Here is a 15,056-nt window from a genome sequence, read left to right as displayed (position 1 = left end):
AAGAGCTTTTTGAGAACAGTAAAATCCCTCTGACAGCCCTTTCAATGCTAGACGATAAGATGCTTCGCGCATCTTATCAGAACATTGGAGTTTAGATATCATTTCCCAATTTTAATTATGTAAAATAATAGTAGGACCTAGGGTGACAGGCGCTCTGATTCCTAGCGAGACAGTGGCATAGATACAAAAAGTAGGATCAGCTGATTTGACGGAGTAAGACCCAACCGAGTTAGGATTCAAATAGATCATCACAGAGACAATGATGGATCCGATGATCGGAATTGGGTCCATGGACTATCAGAAATTCTCAAATCATGGGGGCCACTTTTTCTATGCTGAAGCTTTCTCTTCAAAAGTTATCGGTGAGAAGGGTGCTAATAAAGAATACACTTTTGAAGGATTCTTCTGTAAGTTATAGAAAGTAGGATCCACAAATCTGACAGAGTAGGACCAACCGAGTTCGGATGCAAATAGATCATGACAGAGACATCGGTGGATCCGATCCAAATTGGGTCCGTTAACAGCCCTACTTCTGAGTATCAGAGATTATCATCTCCCTAACTAGAGAATGTGGGGTACCAGCAGTAGGTATCATGAAAATTTAAGGATCAGTAAGGGTTATTCTTGTATTGTAGTTCGCCTTTCTCTCTCTCTTACATGGGATCTATGATGAAATAGCAGAATAGCCTGGGTCCCGTTCAAGTACCTTTGACATTGACACATGCCTATCATATGGTGGAAAAAGGGGGGGGGGGGGGGGGGGGAGAAGAGCAGGAAAACGATCAGATAAGGCGTGCAAGCAGTGAGTAGCATCTACGTCCGAGTCATCAACCTCAGAATAAGCTGCTTCTGAATCCGAAGCATACAGATTAGGGGATGCTTGATCATCGAGAGAAGCTTGGGCACCAGACCAGATCAGGTTAAGATGCCTGGCTAAAGGAGAGCCCCCTAGTGACGATTCCTCCTCCTATGGTTATACCCACTTTTGTAGCACAAAATCCCCACCCATCTTCTACTACTCCAAACATATCAGTCCTCGAGGTGGCAGATCCTCGAGAACCGCTCACCCCTTCACTGGAAACGACTTGCGCTACCCCACTCCATTTTCTCATTCATGGCGATAGAATTGCTAATAGCAGCACCAACCAAACAATTTCCAAATAACTTTTGACTTGCCTCGCTTTCCTTAGAAGTCTTTTTCTGCGGAAAGCACAAATTGATGGGAGTTTCTAGATGATTGTGTTCTGAAACTAGATACTGCCGACACATTTTGTTATAGGTCGATCTACAAATGCATGAATATTAACATCAGAAAAAACAATAAAAGTTACAAATATTAGCATAAGCCAATTAGTTTTAAACTGATTATTGTACTGATATGAAATAATACTGATGCATCACATTAGTGTCTATTCAGCAATAAACAAAGAAGGGGGTGGATGATCGCCGCTTGATACCTTCGTTGAATTCAATTGATGGTAAGATAAATGGGTTCATGATTGTTGCATCAGATTCTCAAGATACAGGTTTAATATATATCTACCAGTCGACTGCACATCAAGTCTCTTTTCACCGGGTTCGTATTTTCCCTTTCGAAGCTGGTACCGATGAATTACAGCCGAAACAGTGTAAGGTTGACCTTCTATGGTAACAGTTTCCCCACACTGCGTGTCCTGGTTCGAAAAATATTCGCCAATAACAACAAATCAGATAAGAATGAGATAGCCCAAACATTAGGTACAGATACATCTTAGTATTTCCTTTTATCGGAGGCACTATCGGCCATGAAAAACATTTCTTGAAAATGTATAAACACACACGCATATGGCTATAAATTGGTTTATCTTCTATATCCTAGCAATACGTAAGGGACATACAGCAAGAATTTTGTGTTAGTTTAGCATATTGTGATAGATTGATATATGAGATATGTCAGAGAATACATAATATAACAAGTACCTAAATCATCTGCACAGAGAAACATACTTAAAAAGAGTGGATAACACAAATCAATTCCAATTTCCATATCAAATTCACCATATCGCATTATCTCACTAAACCAAAAGAACACATTTTTCCAACCAAACCAATCTCTGGAAAACCAAAATGTCTCAAGGAAGAAAACAAATATCTTTGCTTTTTCCACCACCTATTTCAGTCTCATAACAGCACCAAATCAGATCATAAAAGCTTAACAGAAAAAATGAATTTTTCTTTGTTTTTTCAACACTGAACCATGGTTTTAAATTTCCACCGAAACCGATATGAAACAACCAAAATGTTTCTGTTTCTAGCCACACAGAAACGATACTGAAATCAAAACGTATACTGAAACCAAAATTGCAAGTGTAGTAGTGCTATACTATATCTGAAACCAAAATTGCAAGTGTAGTAGTGGTATACTATATCAATATGTTTTACAAAATGCGTTCATATGAATTGCATGTGAAATGAATTGTGTACAAATATATGTATGAATATCATATGAAATATGGTAAGTTCTGAATTATAAAACCTGTGTCACACCACATTTCACTAAGTATTCGATGAGATTAAACCATTATGGCTGGCAGTCTTGCTTGTGTGATGGTTTCTAATTGTGTACTTATTCTAGTATTTTCTAAAGTTCCATCTTAAATTTTTATCATTTGCATATGTTACAATATGTTTCCGTGATTTTACAGAATTTCCACCAAAATTTCCAACCGAAACTGAAACGTTTCTAATTCCATGGTGACGGAAATCAAAATTCAAACTGAAATTTAAAACCTTGTACTGAACAAGGTTTAGGGAACTTTGTGAGAAAGAAAGATTAAGACTTTAAATGGTCATTGCATTTGAAGAGCTTTGAATACGGCGAAAAATTAGAATCATATGTAGATATATGATTGCAATATATATCGATAACTTAGAAGTTTGTGAGCAAGAAAGATTAAGATTTTAAATGGTCACTGCATTTGCACTTTCTTATATATAAATATATAATACATTGGAAGCTGGCATTGCTACCCTTAAAGTTAAGCACATCCATCCCAAGTCATTTGTAGACTCTGTCAACAGCCAGGTGGAACAATAGTCGTGGTAACCCATTTATTAAAGAAAAAAAAGAGACAGAGAAGTTTGGAAATGCTTTCCACAACAATTTTTTTTTTTTTCCTCTTCCTTTAACTGGTCCCACGACATCTTTCTTCAACCAAGCAATTTCGAAGGGATCAGGACGGCTTCCATTTTCAACTTCAGTTCCGCGAAGATGAGTTACAACATAATTTTTTACAACTTCCACATCAGTGATAAGGTATCATAGCTATTCATTGATTGTACATCATGTGCAGAAGATTTTCTGAAGATGTGATTTAGCAAATCTTCCAGTGAACAAAGTGTGCCATGTTAACTGGATACGGGTGCAGATAACAACTGCTGTGAGGATCTGGTACAAGGTTCCTTCAAGTAATTTAATATTAGGATGCGGATATGGCAAGGATCTGATATGAGTTTGGGATATATGTACAGATATGACAGTGTATATGGCTCTCCATCATCGCTATCAAGATGGTTCTGCCACGCAGAATATTCATTCTAGTATATGAAGCATGGAATATAATCAAGAAATATTTGAACACATGAATATAATCAAGAAATATTTGAACACATGATTTACGTGTAGTACACTATGGCAGTCTGGCAGAGCATTAGAACTACTCCCAAACACAATTAACTGCTTCCAAGATGGATTGGTTGGGAGGCTCATGGGCTGACTTGTATTGGTCATATGGCCCATTGGGGATATATGACCACCTCCAACAAGACATCCTCTAACATGGGCCTATAAAGTCAGGATCCTTCAAAATGGATGGAGTACTTGTCTAGACAAGATAAGAATAAGGATAACGGTGTGGGATACGCATCCAATATGGATGATCCGGATTGCTATTGGTTAGGTAATTGGTCTTTCATATAAACATAAGATAGATGACCTTTTGAGCATAAATCTTCTTTATTCATTAAATATCCTCATTCCTCATCAAAAAGGAAATGAGAATCCTAAGCTGGAGAGACACCGGGGGGGTGTGTTGTGTGTGTCTCTAGGAAAGGAGCTATTGATTTTTTGTATGAGAGATGTATGTGCTTTTCAAAATTATTTCATAACTAGGAAGATCCTCGAACCAAATACTTGCATTAACCAATATATGCACTCACATCCAGGTAACATAGACATGAGCAACCACTTTAGACCTTCTCATCATTTGATCACCATACATGTACTTCCTTCCAACAGAGCTTCCAGTTTAGAACCTGATTATACGATACTAGCGACATCCAAATAGGTTGTAATGCAATTGAACGTCAAATACATAGTGACAAAGCCATATTGAACTATTAGTTTATTCTTCGATTCCAAAAGTACAATTCCAATTTGCTGACAGTAAAAGTCATTCATACTTCCTCCATCATTCGATTTCCTCGTCTGGACCATTGGTATTATTGATACAAGGTTTGTTTGTAATGTTCGAAGGAAATACCTTGCCTGACCTTTCTCATTTTGTTTCACCTAGCCATCTTGCTTTTCTCCTGATGCACCCCGATATGGCTTACAACCTCTCCTTTAAGCCAATGCATCTCCTTTAAACTTCACAACAATAATCTATGTGTAATGATTAGTTGTAGTAAATAGGTCGGTTGGGCTTCAATTGCCACATCAATGTTTCAATTCCTAGATGTCTCAACGCACAAGAAAAATTCTCAAGTAATCTTCAAAATAATAGCATTCACAACATTGCTCTTGCATCTCATGTCATTGAACTTAGAATTAACGATTCAAAAAGATCGTATCACTTTCTTGAAGTATCCAAGGATAATGAGAAACACCTCTTTGCCAACATACTATTACTGATTTGACTCCTAATTTCTTAACACATCACCTTGGTTTTCTCTTTGACGTCCATCCATGATATATAGACGAAAATCGTCTCTTTAACTTCCATCAATGATACATACAAGAAAATCACAAGTTTACATGAGGAACCCCAATCAATAGAAGCCACCCACTATGGATGGCTTGGATCCAAACATTTCATCGAGTGGTGAGATCCTAGACGTCTAAGCAATGGCTAACAGGCTAACAATTGTCAAGTGTTGATATCCAATGACCTTGGTCGCACATTGACAAGCCTCCTTTGAGGACATTCAACAAAGCAATCCCCTTGTTGATTGTTGCCAACGAACATGAGTGTGTAATAGATTGCGGCTGTCTTGGAAATGCATTAGAACTGCTCCAAACCCAATTAACCCCTTATGAGATGGGACTGGTTGTGCGGCTCATGGGCTGACTTGTATTGGCGATATGGCCAATTGGGATGTTTGACTACCTCCAACAAGACCTCTAACATGGGCCTATGAAACTAGATCGTTCAAAATGGGTGTAGTACTCATGTCAAAAAGATGCGATAAGGACAAGAGCGAGTGATACGTGTCGGATAAGGCCGATCCGAACCACCATTCGTTAGGTGCTCCATCTTTCATATATAAAGAAAAGATTGATGACATTTTGGGCTAAATCTTCTTTATTCTTTTTATATTCCTCATCATACAGGAAATGAGAATCCCACACTAGAGAGAGAGGTCTCTAACAAATAAGGTATTGATTTGTTGGAAGAGAGAGATGTGTGTGCTTTTCAAAATTCAAACCAAATTTAACATTTTGTTAAAGGATTCTTGGAATACCCCAGACTCACATATCGGATCTTTCCCGTAAATGTATTCTAATATTTCATAACTAGGAGGATCTTATGACCAAATCCTTGTTTTATTTGATACCTGCACTCGTATCCAGGTAACATAGACATGGGCAACAACTTCAGACCTCATCATTTGATCGTTTCCAATAAAGCTTCCAATTTAAAAGCCAATTAAATGACACTTGCAACATCCAAATAAGTTGTAATGCAATTAAGATTCAAATAAACAACCACAAAACCATAGACAGGGGCCCTAATGAAAGTTGCTTAGGCAAAGACTTGGGAACTTAATTTTTTTTGAAAAGAGACTTGGGAACTTAATAGGCAATCAAATACACCATCACCATGCTAAAAGTGCAAGCTCTATCCCATTTATTATTTAAGATCAAATCATCTGGCATCCATTTCCTAACCAAATATACTTATTACTTTGTTGAGTAACAACAGTCTGTTGACTCTGTTTGGTTGTGCAACCCAATTGCATTTCAGGTGTAATTTGTGAGCATCAATCACCCAAACTAATCAACACTTTTTGCTTTGTTGAGTAACAGTTTGTTTGGGTGTGCAGCAAATTGCATTTTCGGTAAAATTTGTGAGTTAAACTCTTTTTTGGTAGGTACGCTGGGATCGAACCTCCAAACTCAAGATTAAAGAACAAAGCCTTGACTATTGACCTAGAGGCTCAATTCCTTTGTTATGATATTAACTTGCTATCAACTCACAAATTGTGCTCAAATCCAATTGGGTTGCAGACCTGAGTGGACCTTAAATGTGGAAGTTTTCTTTACTCTTTACATTCTGAAATATGTTAAAATAAACAAATCTTTCCTCTATTTTAGTTGCCCAAATTATAAGGAAAAATTGGGAGTCTAAGAAAAGGCAACTACATGATTAATTTAAACACTAGCAAGACAAGACATTATCAAAAGATAAATGGAACCAACCCAATTCAATTTTTATTTAGACGAACCTTCAATTAATGATGATATCACTCTAAAGTAACCATAATCACATCATTTCCTTCTAAATTGTGAAGAAAATATTTTTCCCAAGAAAATTTTTTTCAATGTTTTTCTTGCAATCCAAACAGGGCCTAATAACATACCAGTCCAGACCCATTTAAATTAAGAACAAAATACCTAATAATAAATAAAAAAATTGAAAAAAAAAAATATGGGTAGCTCATTTTGTACCGAGGGGAAGCGACGAACGCCTAAGTTCTTGGGCGGTGGTGTAATTTCAGTGACTTTGTAGGGGTAATGATCTGTATCTCTCTCCCTCTTTCTGCAGAAAACTTGAAGCCCATATGACTGCAAAATTTAGGATTGATCAAAACAAGGGCAAATTTTCTATGAAAATAATTCATTTTGTATGCCTTTAAAAGGCAACGAGAGAGAAATGGACGAAAACCTTCATTAAACGCTGCTTTCCGCACCTTCTGAAATGTAATCGTGTTCCAAGCCATCGCCATTCTCCCTCTCTCCCTCTCTCCCTCTCTCTCTCTGAAAAGATAGAAACAACGGGGACCAGAAAATGGGTTTATTTTCAGCCAATGACTGGATATGCTCCTACTATATGAGATTTACAATCATATCCCAATACCTATGAGGAATGCTAGATTCACAGACGTTCTTGCAAAAAAAAAAATGGGGTAAAGGGTGTGCCGCTATAGGGCAAATTTCATTAAAAACAGTTATGACTTATGATCTTAATTTTTTGAACCATCTTAAATGGAATTTGACCAATGGAGCCGCCCTTTTGCCACTTTTTTGCAACGGTGCCTCTATGAGTCTAGTAGCATTCCTCTGTACCTATATAGAGGAATGATAGACTAAAGGGCGCCCTTTCAAATTATTGGCCCATATATAAGCAAAGTGCATTTATCTTTATAGTTGTTAATGTCATTTCCATATTTTTTATGCCCTTATTAATGCATTTCCTTGCAATGGATCAATGAGGGCGCCCTTGAAACTTGTTTTTACTGGGTCGCCTTTCTTTCTATCATTCCTCACTTATTTATATTATGGGAAACAATACAAATATCGAAATGATATAGCACAACCATATTTTGATATTTTAACTATCTATCTTGTCTTTTAGTTGTGCTCATAACTAGCAAAATGATATAGCACAACTCTCGCAAGCCAATTAAACAAGAAAAAAACTGCTGGGTTTGCGCAAATATCAAAATATATAGTTGTGCTGATAAAATTTCCCTATAAATAAGGGAAGTGATATATCCACCCCTTTTTATTACTAGGGACACCCAGCAACAATTTATCTGTGATTGCAGAGGGGCTGATGTACTTCATGTCAGAATGATTCAATGGGGCTGATTGCCACGTACACTGCTGCTGGGTGTCCCTAGTGATCAAAAGGGGCGGATATATCACTTCCCACAAATAATTTATTTTGTACATGCGCCCTCCTATTAACAGCTAGCTTTTAAGGATGAGTTCCACCCAGGTCTCAAGTCTCAACACCTAGCCTAACACGTTACATCAGCTCTAAAGCATTTGGTGTGCTGATTAGTACCCAACATGCATGCAGCCCACATGTTTCTTTTGGGTCAGGTCGAAGAAGGAAATGAAAATAAAACCAAGAAATGAAGGCCTTTATCAAGTGAGGCCACTTCCTGAGCTCATTGCAGAACATACAAATGCCCAATCGAATTGAAACTAATTGAGTGTATGGAGATTGTGTTTCCCATACCCACTCTCTATGGTATCTTATCCTAAAAAATACTTTTTATTACGATTTATTGCATCCTATCCTGAATAATCCATTAAATCATGATTGAGTTTAGGCCACGTTTGGATACCCACAAGATTTAGATTTGGATTTTTCACATTTGCAATTGAGATTTGGAACTAGATCAGTTCCTAAGATTTTCCAAATCAGCTATGCAAATCAATACTTGTGGCAATATTTTGGAAATCAATATTAGCGGCAATTACCTTCACTCTCGAGGCTCCTCGACCTTGCTGCTGCGGCAGCCAGACGTCTCTCTCTCTCTCTCTCTCTCTCTCTCTCTCTCTCTCTCTCTCTCTCTCTCTCAACATAAGCATCAGGATTATTGATGTATTTTGTATCCAAATCCAAATACAAAAACATGAGGTATCCAAACGTGGCCTTAAGGTTGCAACTTGGGTTGAGTTTTACCAAACCGCATCGACCCGACCCGACACGAAAATACGGGTTCAAAAATCATGGGCCTTGGGTTGGGTTGGTTTTCAGTTTGAAAACCCCGAGCCAATCTTGGGTTGAGTTGGGTATATAAAGAAAAAAAAAACCTGAAACCAGAAATCCGACTCGACTCTAATAGGTGTATGTGAAAAGGTGCTTTTCGTCAAGGTGATCAGGTTTAAAATGTGAAAAGGTGCTTTTCTTCTTAAAGTGATGCACTGGATAACTCACATGTAGAAGGAAAATACCCACATCTCTTGAATAGCATGAAAAATTATTTTCTATAGTTATTTCCATAGAGGTGATTGGGTTTGTAATGTGAAAAGGGGCTTTTCTTCTTCAATTCATGCACTTGATGACTTATATTTAGAGATTTTTGGTGTAAAGATTTGTTGTTTACCATCATCTGTGAAAACACTAGAGAGTGATATTCCCTCAATATCTTTGTAATCTACTAAAATTGATGGGTTCATGGATTATTTATAGATCTACTGGTGTCTTTCTCAAGCTGTAATGAACCATGTGAGCATACCTAATTAATCTGACTGTTAGATCACGCATAATCGTACCTTTCGACCCCATATCCATAATCGCATTTAGAATGCGTCTATATGTGAATTTGTAGACCAAATCGGATTGATTATTTGACCATTAGATCGTAATTGATTGTGAATCTGTGATTCAAATCATCCCAACTATTAGTCAAGATCAAGGTTTGAAATTTCGGTTTCGATTTCGGCCTCAGCCGAAAACAAAATTTTGGTGGAAATTTTGGTGGCAAATTTTAGTTTCGGTGTAAATTTTAAAATTTTACCCGAAATTTTTAATTTTCGGTTTTGGTTTTAAATTTCAGTCCTGGCTGAAATCCAAAATTTCGGATTTCGTCCGAAATTTAAAACCATGGTCAAGATCTAAACTATTGGTGCAAAACTGAGTGTGATCTAATCATATGGTTTAGATCACACTCATGCATGATCGACCTCATCCGATCACCATACAATCTCATATGATTGCATCAACCGATCAGGATCAACCTGATTATGATCAACAACCTGAATTTTAGGCGTTTTGTGACGATGCATACCTGTAGAGTGTGAAGACAAAATGCTTCATCGCCATACAACCCACGGTCTCTATTCTGCGTGTGCATGCGGTGTGTTGCACAGTCCTATGGCCCACCACAATTGCCAAAGAGTGCTTTAAATACAAATCTCTTGATTGGAAGGATACTTGTAAAACCTATCCAATCTTCATACTTTTCCTTCTCACAAGTTTTCTACAACTCATTGTCTTATTTCCCACGTTCTTCGTTCCTTTTTTTGGTAGTAAGCCAAAATAGTACGTGTTGCTTTTAGGTATCTCAGAAAACCTAGGTATAAAAATTCACATTGGACATGATCTAAGTGTAGCGGCTAAAACGAGAGGGGTTTCTTGTGTGTTCTTTGTAGCTACGCGAAATGGCATGGAAGGTGAGAGAGAGAGAGAGAAGGAAGGAGGAGAGAAAAGAAATAATGAGAAAGGTTTTGTTCTTGTATTCCTTGGGTTTTTCCTTTGGTTTTGTCTCGTTTAAGGTACAGCATTGGTTGAGAAAAGGGAAAGGGTTGTGATTTGCAGGTTTTCGGTTTGCATTAATCTATTGAAATCATTGTAATTTTCTTTTTCTCATAGTGAAGATCTTGTTCTCACCTGCTGATATAGGCATCTTAGGCCGAACCATGTGAAATCTCGATCTTCATCTTGTGCCTTATTTTCTTATTTTTATTTTTCAATTTATTTGTGCATGATCGGATCGGATTTGCCCTACCAACTATGATCATGTAGGTTGCCTAATGATGGCCTACAAGATCAATGACCTCTATTACACATACAAATGGCCTATAAGATAAATGGTCTCGATATCACATACATATCTCCCTATATGTGTATGTATTAAACAAGAGTGTTGCTAGCGAGACCAAGAGTGGAACTCCACAAATCCCCACATGACATATGGCATGGGAGGCGTAGTTTTGCTATTTTAAGAAACAAAAAGCTAATAAAAAAAAAAAAAAAAGAGGAACATTACTGGGAACATGTGAAGAAGCTATTTGTTCGGTTTCACTTTCTCACCCCAAATCAGTTCCCATATCATATACTAGAACTAATGATATGGTAACCGAGTTGGGGACACGGGAAGCCAATAGCAATCTTCTTCCTTGATCTTTTGCTTTATTTTCTCTAAATGGCAAACTACCCTCTAATGACATGCGGCGTGTGGGGATTTGCTCGGTTCCACTTTCGGTCTCCTTAGCAGCACTCATTATAATGATAGGACATGAGGACCTCACCATATCAAACTACATCTTGCGCATTAACATTTTCGGCCTGAAATTTTTTATTTTTTATTTTTTTTTATGGGTAATTTGGGGTTAGGCAGGACCCTACCAGAATATTATTAATATATTTTTTTGATGGGTAATTTAGGGTTCGGCCTGAAAGATAAGTCTAGCCGTGCCTCACAAGGGTGACCCACTTGTGTGCAATTGCAAGTATGAAGGTTCACCCACTCTCTCAAATGGAAGCTACTTGTAGAGGAGATTTTATCAAACGATGTGGCTTTTACAAAGCCCTTCTTAGGATTAATTCAACGAATTAGAGAGACGGAAAGAGAGAGGCCCACGTTCACTGGACCTTAAGGGGCCCACATGTAAAATTATGTTTAAGCCCGGATTTTTTTAGATTTTGATAATTAATTTTGTGTCCAAAATTAATTATTGGACTCGCTGGGCTTAATTCCAAGTCCAATAACCAGTTTTGGACTCAAAATCCAAAACAAACAGGTGGAGAGAGAGAGACCCAATTCAGTGGACCCAAGGAGGACCACATTTAGTGGACAAGTTGTGGAGGTGGAAGGCATTGTCGTTCTTTTTTCCACCCACTAGGAGATATTGTTGTTATGGACCCACTTTGGGTCTTTATGGTACATTTTAGGTATATACTCTTCTATAGTCTATACCATATTCTGGTTTCTGATTTCTGACCAAGACCAAGAGGCTCTTTTGTCCACCACCCATTCATTCCCTCCACCAAATTCAAAGTAAACAGAAAGCAGGAAAAATGAACCACGAATCCTACTCTCTTAGGTGGAACTTTCTAACGTGCGCATGTAGGGCTGTTAACAAATACAATTCAGGTCGGATCGACCATTTCATGGCCCATTTGAATCCTTACCGGGTCCTAGTCGATCATATTCATTTATCCTACTATTTGTATCACAGCCTTACTATTTGTTGGCTGTCTTGGAATTCTAAAACAGTAACCAATTGGGACCAAGTAACTTATTTGGGTTCCAGTAACTTGTTTTGGGACCAAGTAAGAAATTGGGTCCAACATCATTTATTTCTGGAATTGATCAATCCATAGATCAGACCCTACTAGACATTTATAATCTCCAACAACATGGAATGTTGATTTATAGAGTGGTGGTTGAGGGGGGCAAGGAGGGTGGGAGAGGGTGAAAATTGAGAGGACATCAAAGAGGAGAGGGTGAGAAGTAGCTAAAGGGAAAAGAAAAATTCTACTAAAAATAGAGTTTTTGTTTTCCCGATTTTTTTCAGCCACTTCACATCATCTCCTCACTCATTCTCTCTCACTTCTCTCCTTCTCCCACTGTTACGGTCCTGAGTGGCAGCCCACCTAGGTATGGGACCGGGTGGGACCCAGCCTGGTATGGGACAGGTTTAAAGGGTCTTGCTTAATGCGTTCCTCAGCTCTAGACTTTTGGCGTATTGGTAAGGTACCTAACATTTTGTATCAAAGCAGCCACCACGTCCCGTATTTGAATCATAGAAGGGGTGACCTGTGGAAAGGGCTACTTAGAAAAAAAGAATATAGTGCAAGCCGTCACAGAGTGGGCCACCGAGGATGACGGATGTGGAAGCGTGGTGGTTTGTTTCCGTCCTGAGTGGGAGCCCACCTAGGTGTGGGACTGGGTGGGACCCAGCCTGGTATGGGACATGTTTAAAAGGCTTTGCCTTACGCGTTCCATAAGCTCTGTAGCTTTTGGCGTATTGGTAAGGTACCTAACACCCACTCTGTCAGCCCCTTCTCTTGCTTGCCAAACATGGCCTTGGTTTGTATTTTGAGCCCCGATTTGGCGAATATAATCACATAAAAACAATGAAGATGAATGAGTGCTTCCACCCACAACCACCAAAAGGCGATTGAGGAATAGATTTTAGCATCCGATAAGAGAGAAGAGATGGATATTTATGCGTTCGATTCAATTCATTCAAATGAGATTTTTTTGGGGGAAAGTGATTTATTCTTCCCTTTTGATTACTCGGGACACCCAGCAGCAGTGTATCAATTGCTGCAGAGGGGCTGAATTGTTTTTAGTTCTGTTAATGTTAAATGATATATACCGAAACACCCCTGATGTTAAGTCTCTTGCTAAAAAATCTGAAGGGTATTTTTGTACTACAGCAATATATTTGAATGTGAGACAGTGGGAAGGACTTTTTAAATAGTATTTGGGTCTTCTTCAATTAAATAAGGGTTGTGTCTGTATCTCACATGAGACACTCCAATAAACCCACATCATTTGTCTAAGTCCCATCAATTATGAGTAGGATCCAAATGAACTGTCGGGCCCATATGAGTCGGTTGATAGGCCTATATGTGCACAATAAATTTCCTTGATTATCTCGTAGAAATGATCAGATCCACCTATGAAATGAAGATAGGGTCGGGTCCATCTATCATAACTTGATCTGATCATTTCTAACCCTCCCTCCATGGAAAAATAAATGAAATTAAAAGGTTTTCCAAATACGGAATTCCAGGTGAACCTTAGCAAATCCTCTCAATTTAGGGCAACTTTAAGTTTGCCCTGCATGACACCATTGTTAAGGGCAACTTTAAATCCTGTCCATTAATGTTCAGATCCTTTGGATCCAATAAATATTTGATGACCGGCCCGTATTCCAACTTGAATAAATTTTCTGAGGTTTAAATTTAGAGAATTTCTGTGTAGAAATATGAAGGCATTTTCACCCGAAACCCATATCTCCCAAGAAAAATGAATCCATCTAAATAGAGTAAAATTAAATCTTCACACAATTTATTTCCACCAAATGAATCCATCAAAATCTAGTAAAGTAAGATTTTCTGGCAATTTATTTCCACCACAAAGGTTTTACGTGCAACCAGACTCCCCACTAAATTGAAGATCCCTCTCCTCTAAATAGAATAATGTTGTGGTTCATGATAGTTTTCCATTTCTAATCAAACTATGGAAAAGAAAGAAAATTGGAAAAGGTATTCTTTCCCAATCTTTTCCAAAGAAAATTGTGCAATCCAAACACAGGCCTTAGAATGTCTCTATCTATGCCCACACATATTTCATCCGCGTCATAAGCCACCAAATAGATAGACGCGATCACCACACATTTGCTTGGAAAAGGTATTCTTTCCCAATCTTTTCCAAAAAAATTGTGCAATCCAAACAGGGGCCCTTAGAATGTCTCTGTCTATTTCATCCGCGTCATAAGCCACCAAATAGACAGACGCGATCACCACACATTTGCTTACTGGTCAAAAGTGAGATTGAAAGGAATGGAAAATTCCTGATGAGGAATTAGGCCATGTTTGGCAGCATTGAAAAAATATTCCATAGAATATTTGTGTGAGTCAGTTGTAAGAGATAGGAGGGAGAGGGCCAATTTTGGGAGATGGGAGTGAGAGAAGCATGAAAAGCTCCTAAAAATTAGGATAACAAAATACCTATTTTAAGTAGGTATTAATTTTTCACTATTTTAGTGATGTTCTCCTCCACTCCCAGCAACTCAAGTCTCTCATTCTCCCTCTTTCTCTGCCCCTGTCACATGCTTGGCCCCATGATTATTCCATGGAATATTTTTTTCATGATTACCAAGCATGGCCTTAGAAGAACTCTTTCTCCTTGGAAGTTTTTTTCCTTATAGAAGGGAAAGAAAGTAGACCAGATGTTGTGTGGATGCCATGAATGTCTTTACCAGCGATCCATGTGATATGTTCCCTAGTTTTAGGCCATGGATCTGATGGGTTTTGGAGCTCAAATATGGCGTGTTGATGGTTAGGCCATCTTGGCATGTGCTCAATCAAAACACTTTCAGG

General features: G+C 38.2%; 1 protein-coding gene across 2 annotated transcripts; it reads right to left on the bottom strand.

Annotated features, from left to right (window-relative positions):
* Positions 1-1,342: 1,342 nt before the first annotated feature.
* LOC143847223 (uncharacterized) lies at positions 1,343-7,425 on the bottom strand. 2 transcript variants are annotated; one of them, XM_077355976.1, is made up of 3 exons: positions 7,171-7,425; positions 6,929-7,045; positions 1,343-1,673 (listed from the first exon to the last, which is right to left on the bottom strand). In XM_077355976.1, exons 1-3 carry the CDS (start codon positions 7,204-7,206, stop codon positions 1,494-1,496), a joined length of 333 nt encoding a protein of 110 aa, XP_077212091.1. In that variant the 5' UTR covers positions 7,207-7,425; the 3' UTR covers positions 1,343-1,493. The 2 variants fall into 2 exon arrangements, with proteins under 2 accessions (XP_077212091.1, XP_077212092.1); XM_077355977.1 differs by having other exon boundaries at positions 7,146-7,420.
* Between the last annotated feature and the right edge of the window lie 7,631 nt (positions 7,426-15,056).

Source organism: Tasmannia lanceolata, unplaced genomic scaffold, assembly GCF_043159265.1.
Source record: "Tasmannia lanceolata isolate RefF3 unplaced genomic scaffold, GAP_Taslan_0.1 ptg000015l, whole genome shotgun sequence".
In the NCBI taxonomy this organism is placed as follows: domain Eukaryota; kingdom Viridiplantae; phylum Streptophyta; class Magnoliopsida; order Canellales; family Winteraceae; genus Tasmannia; species Tasmannia lanceolata.
Note: the sequence above shows the minus strand (reverse complement) of the source record. Positions and strands in the feature narration are given on the sequence as shown.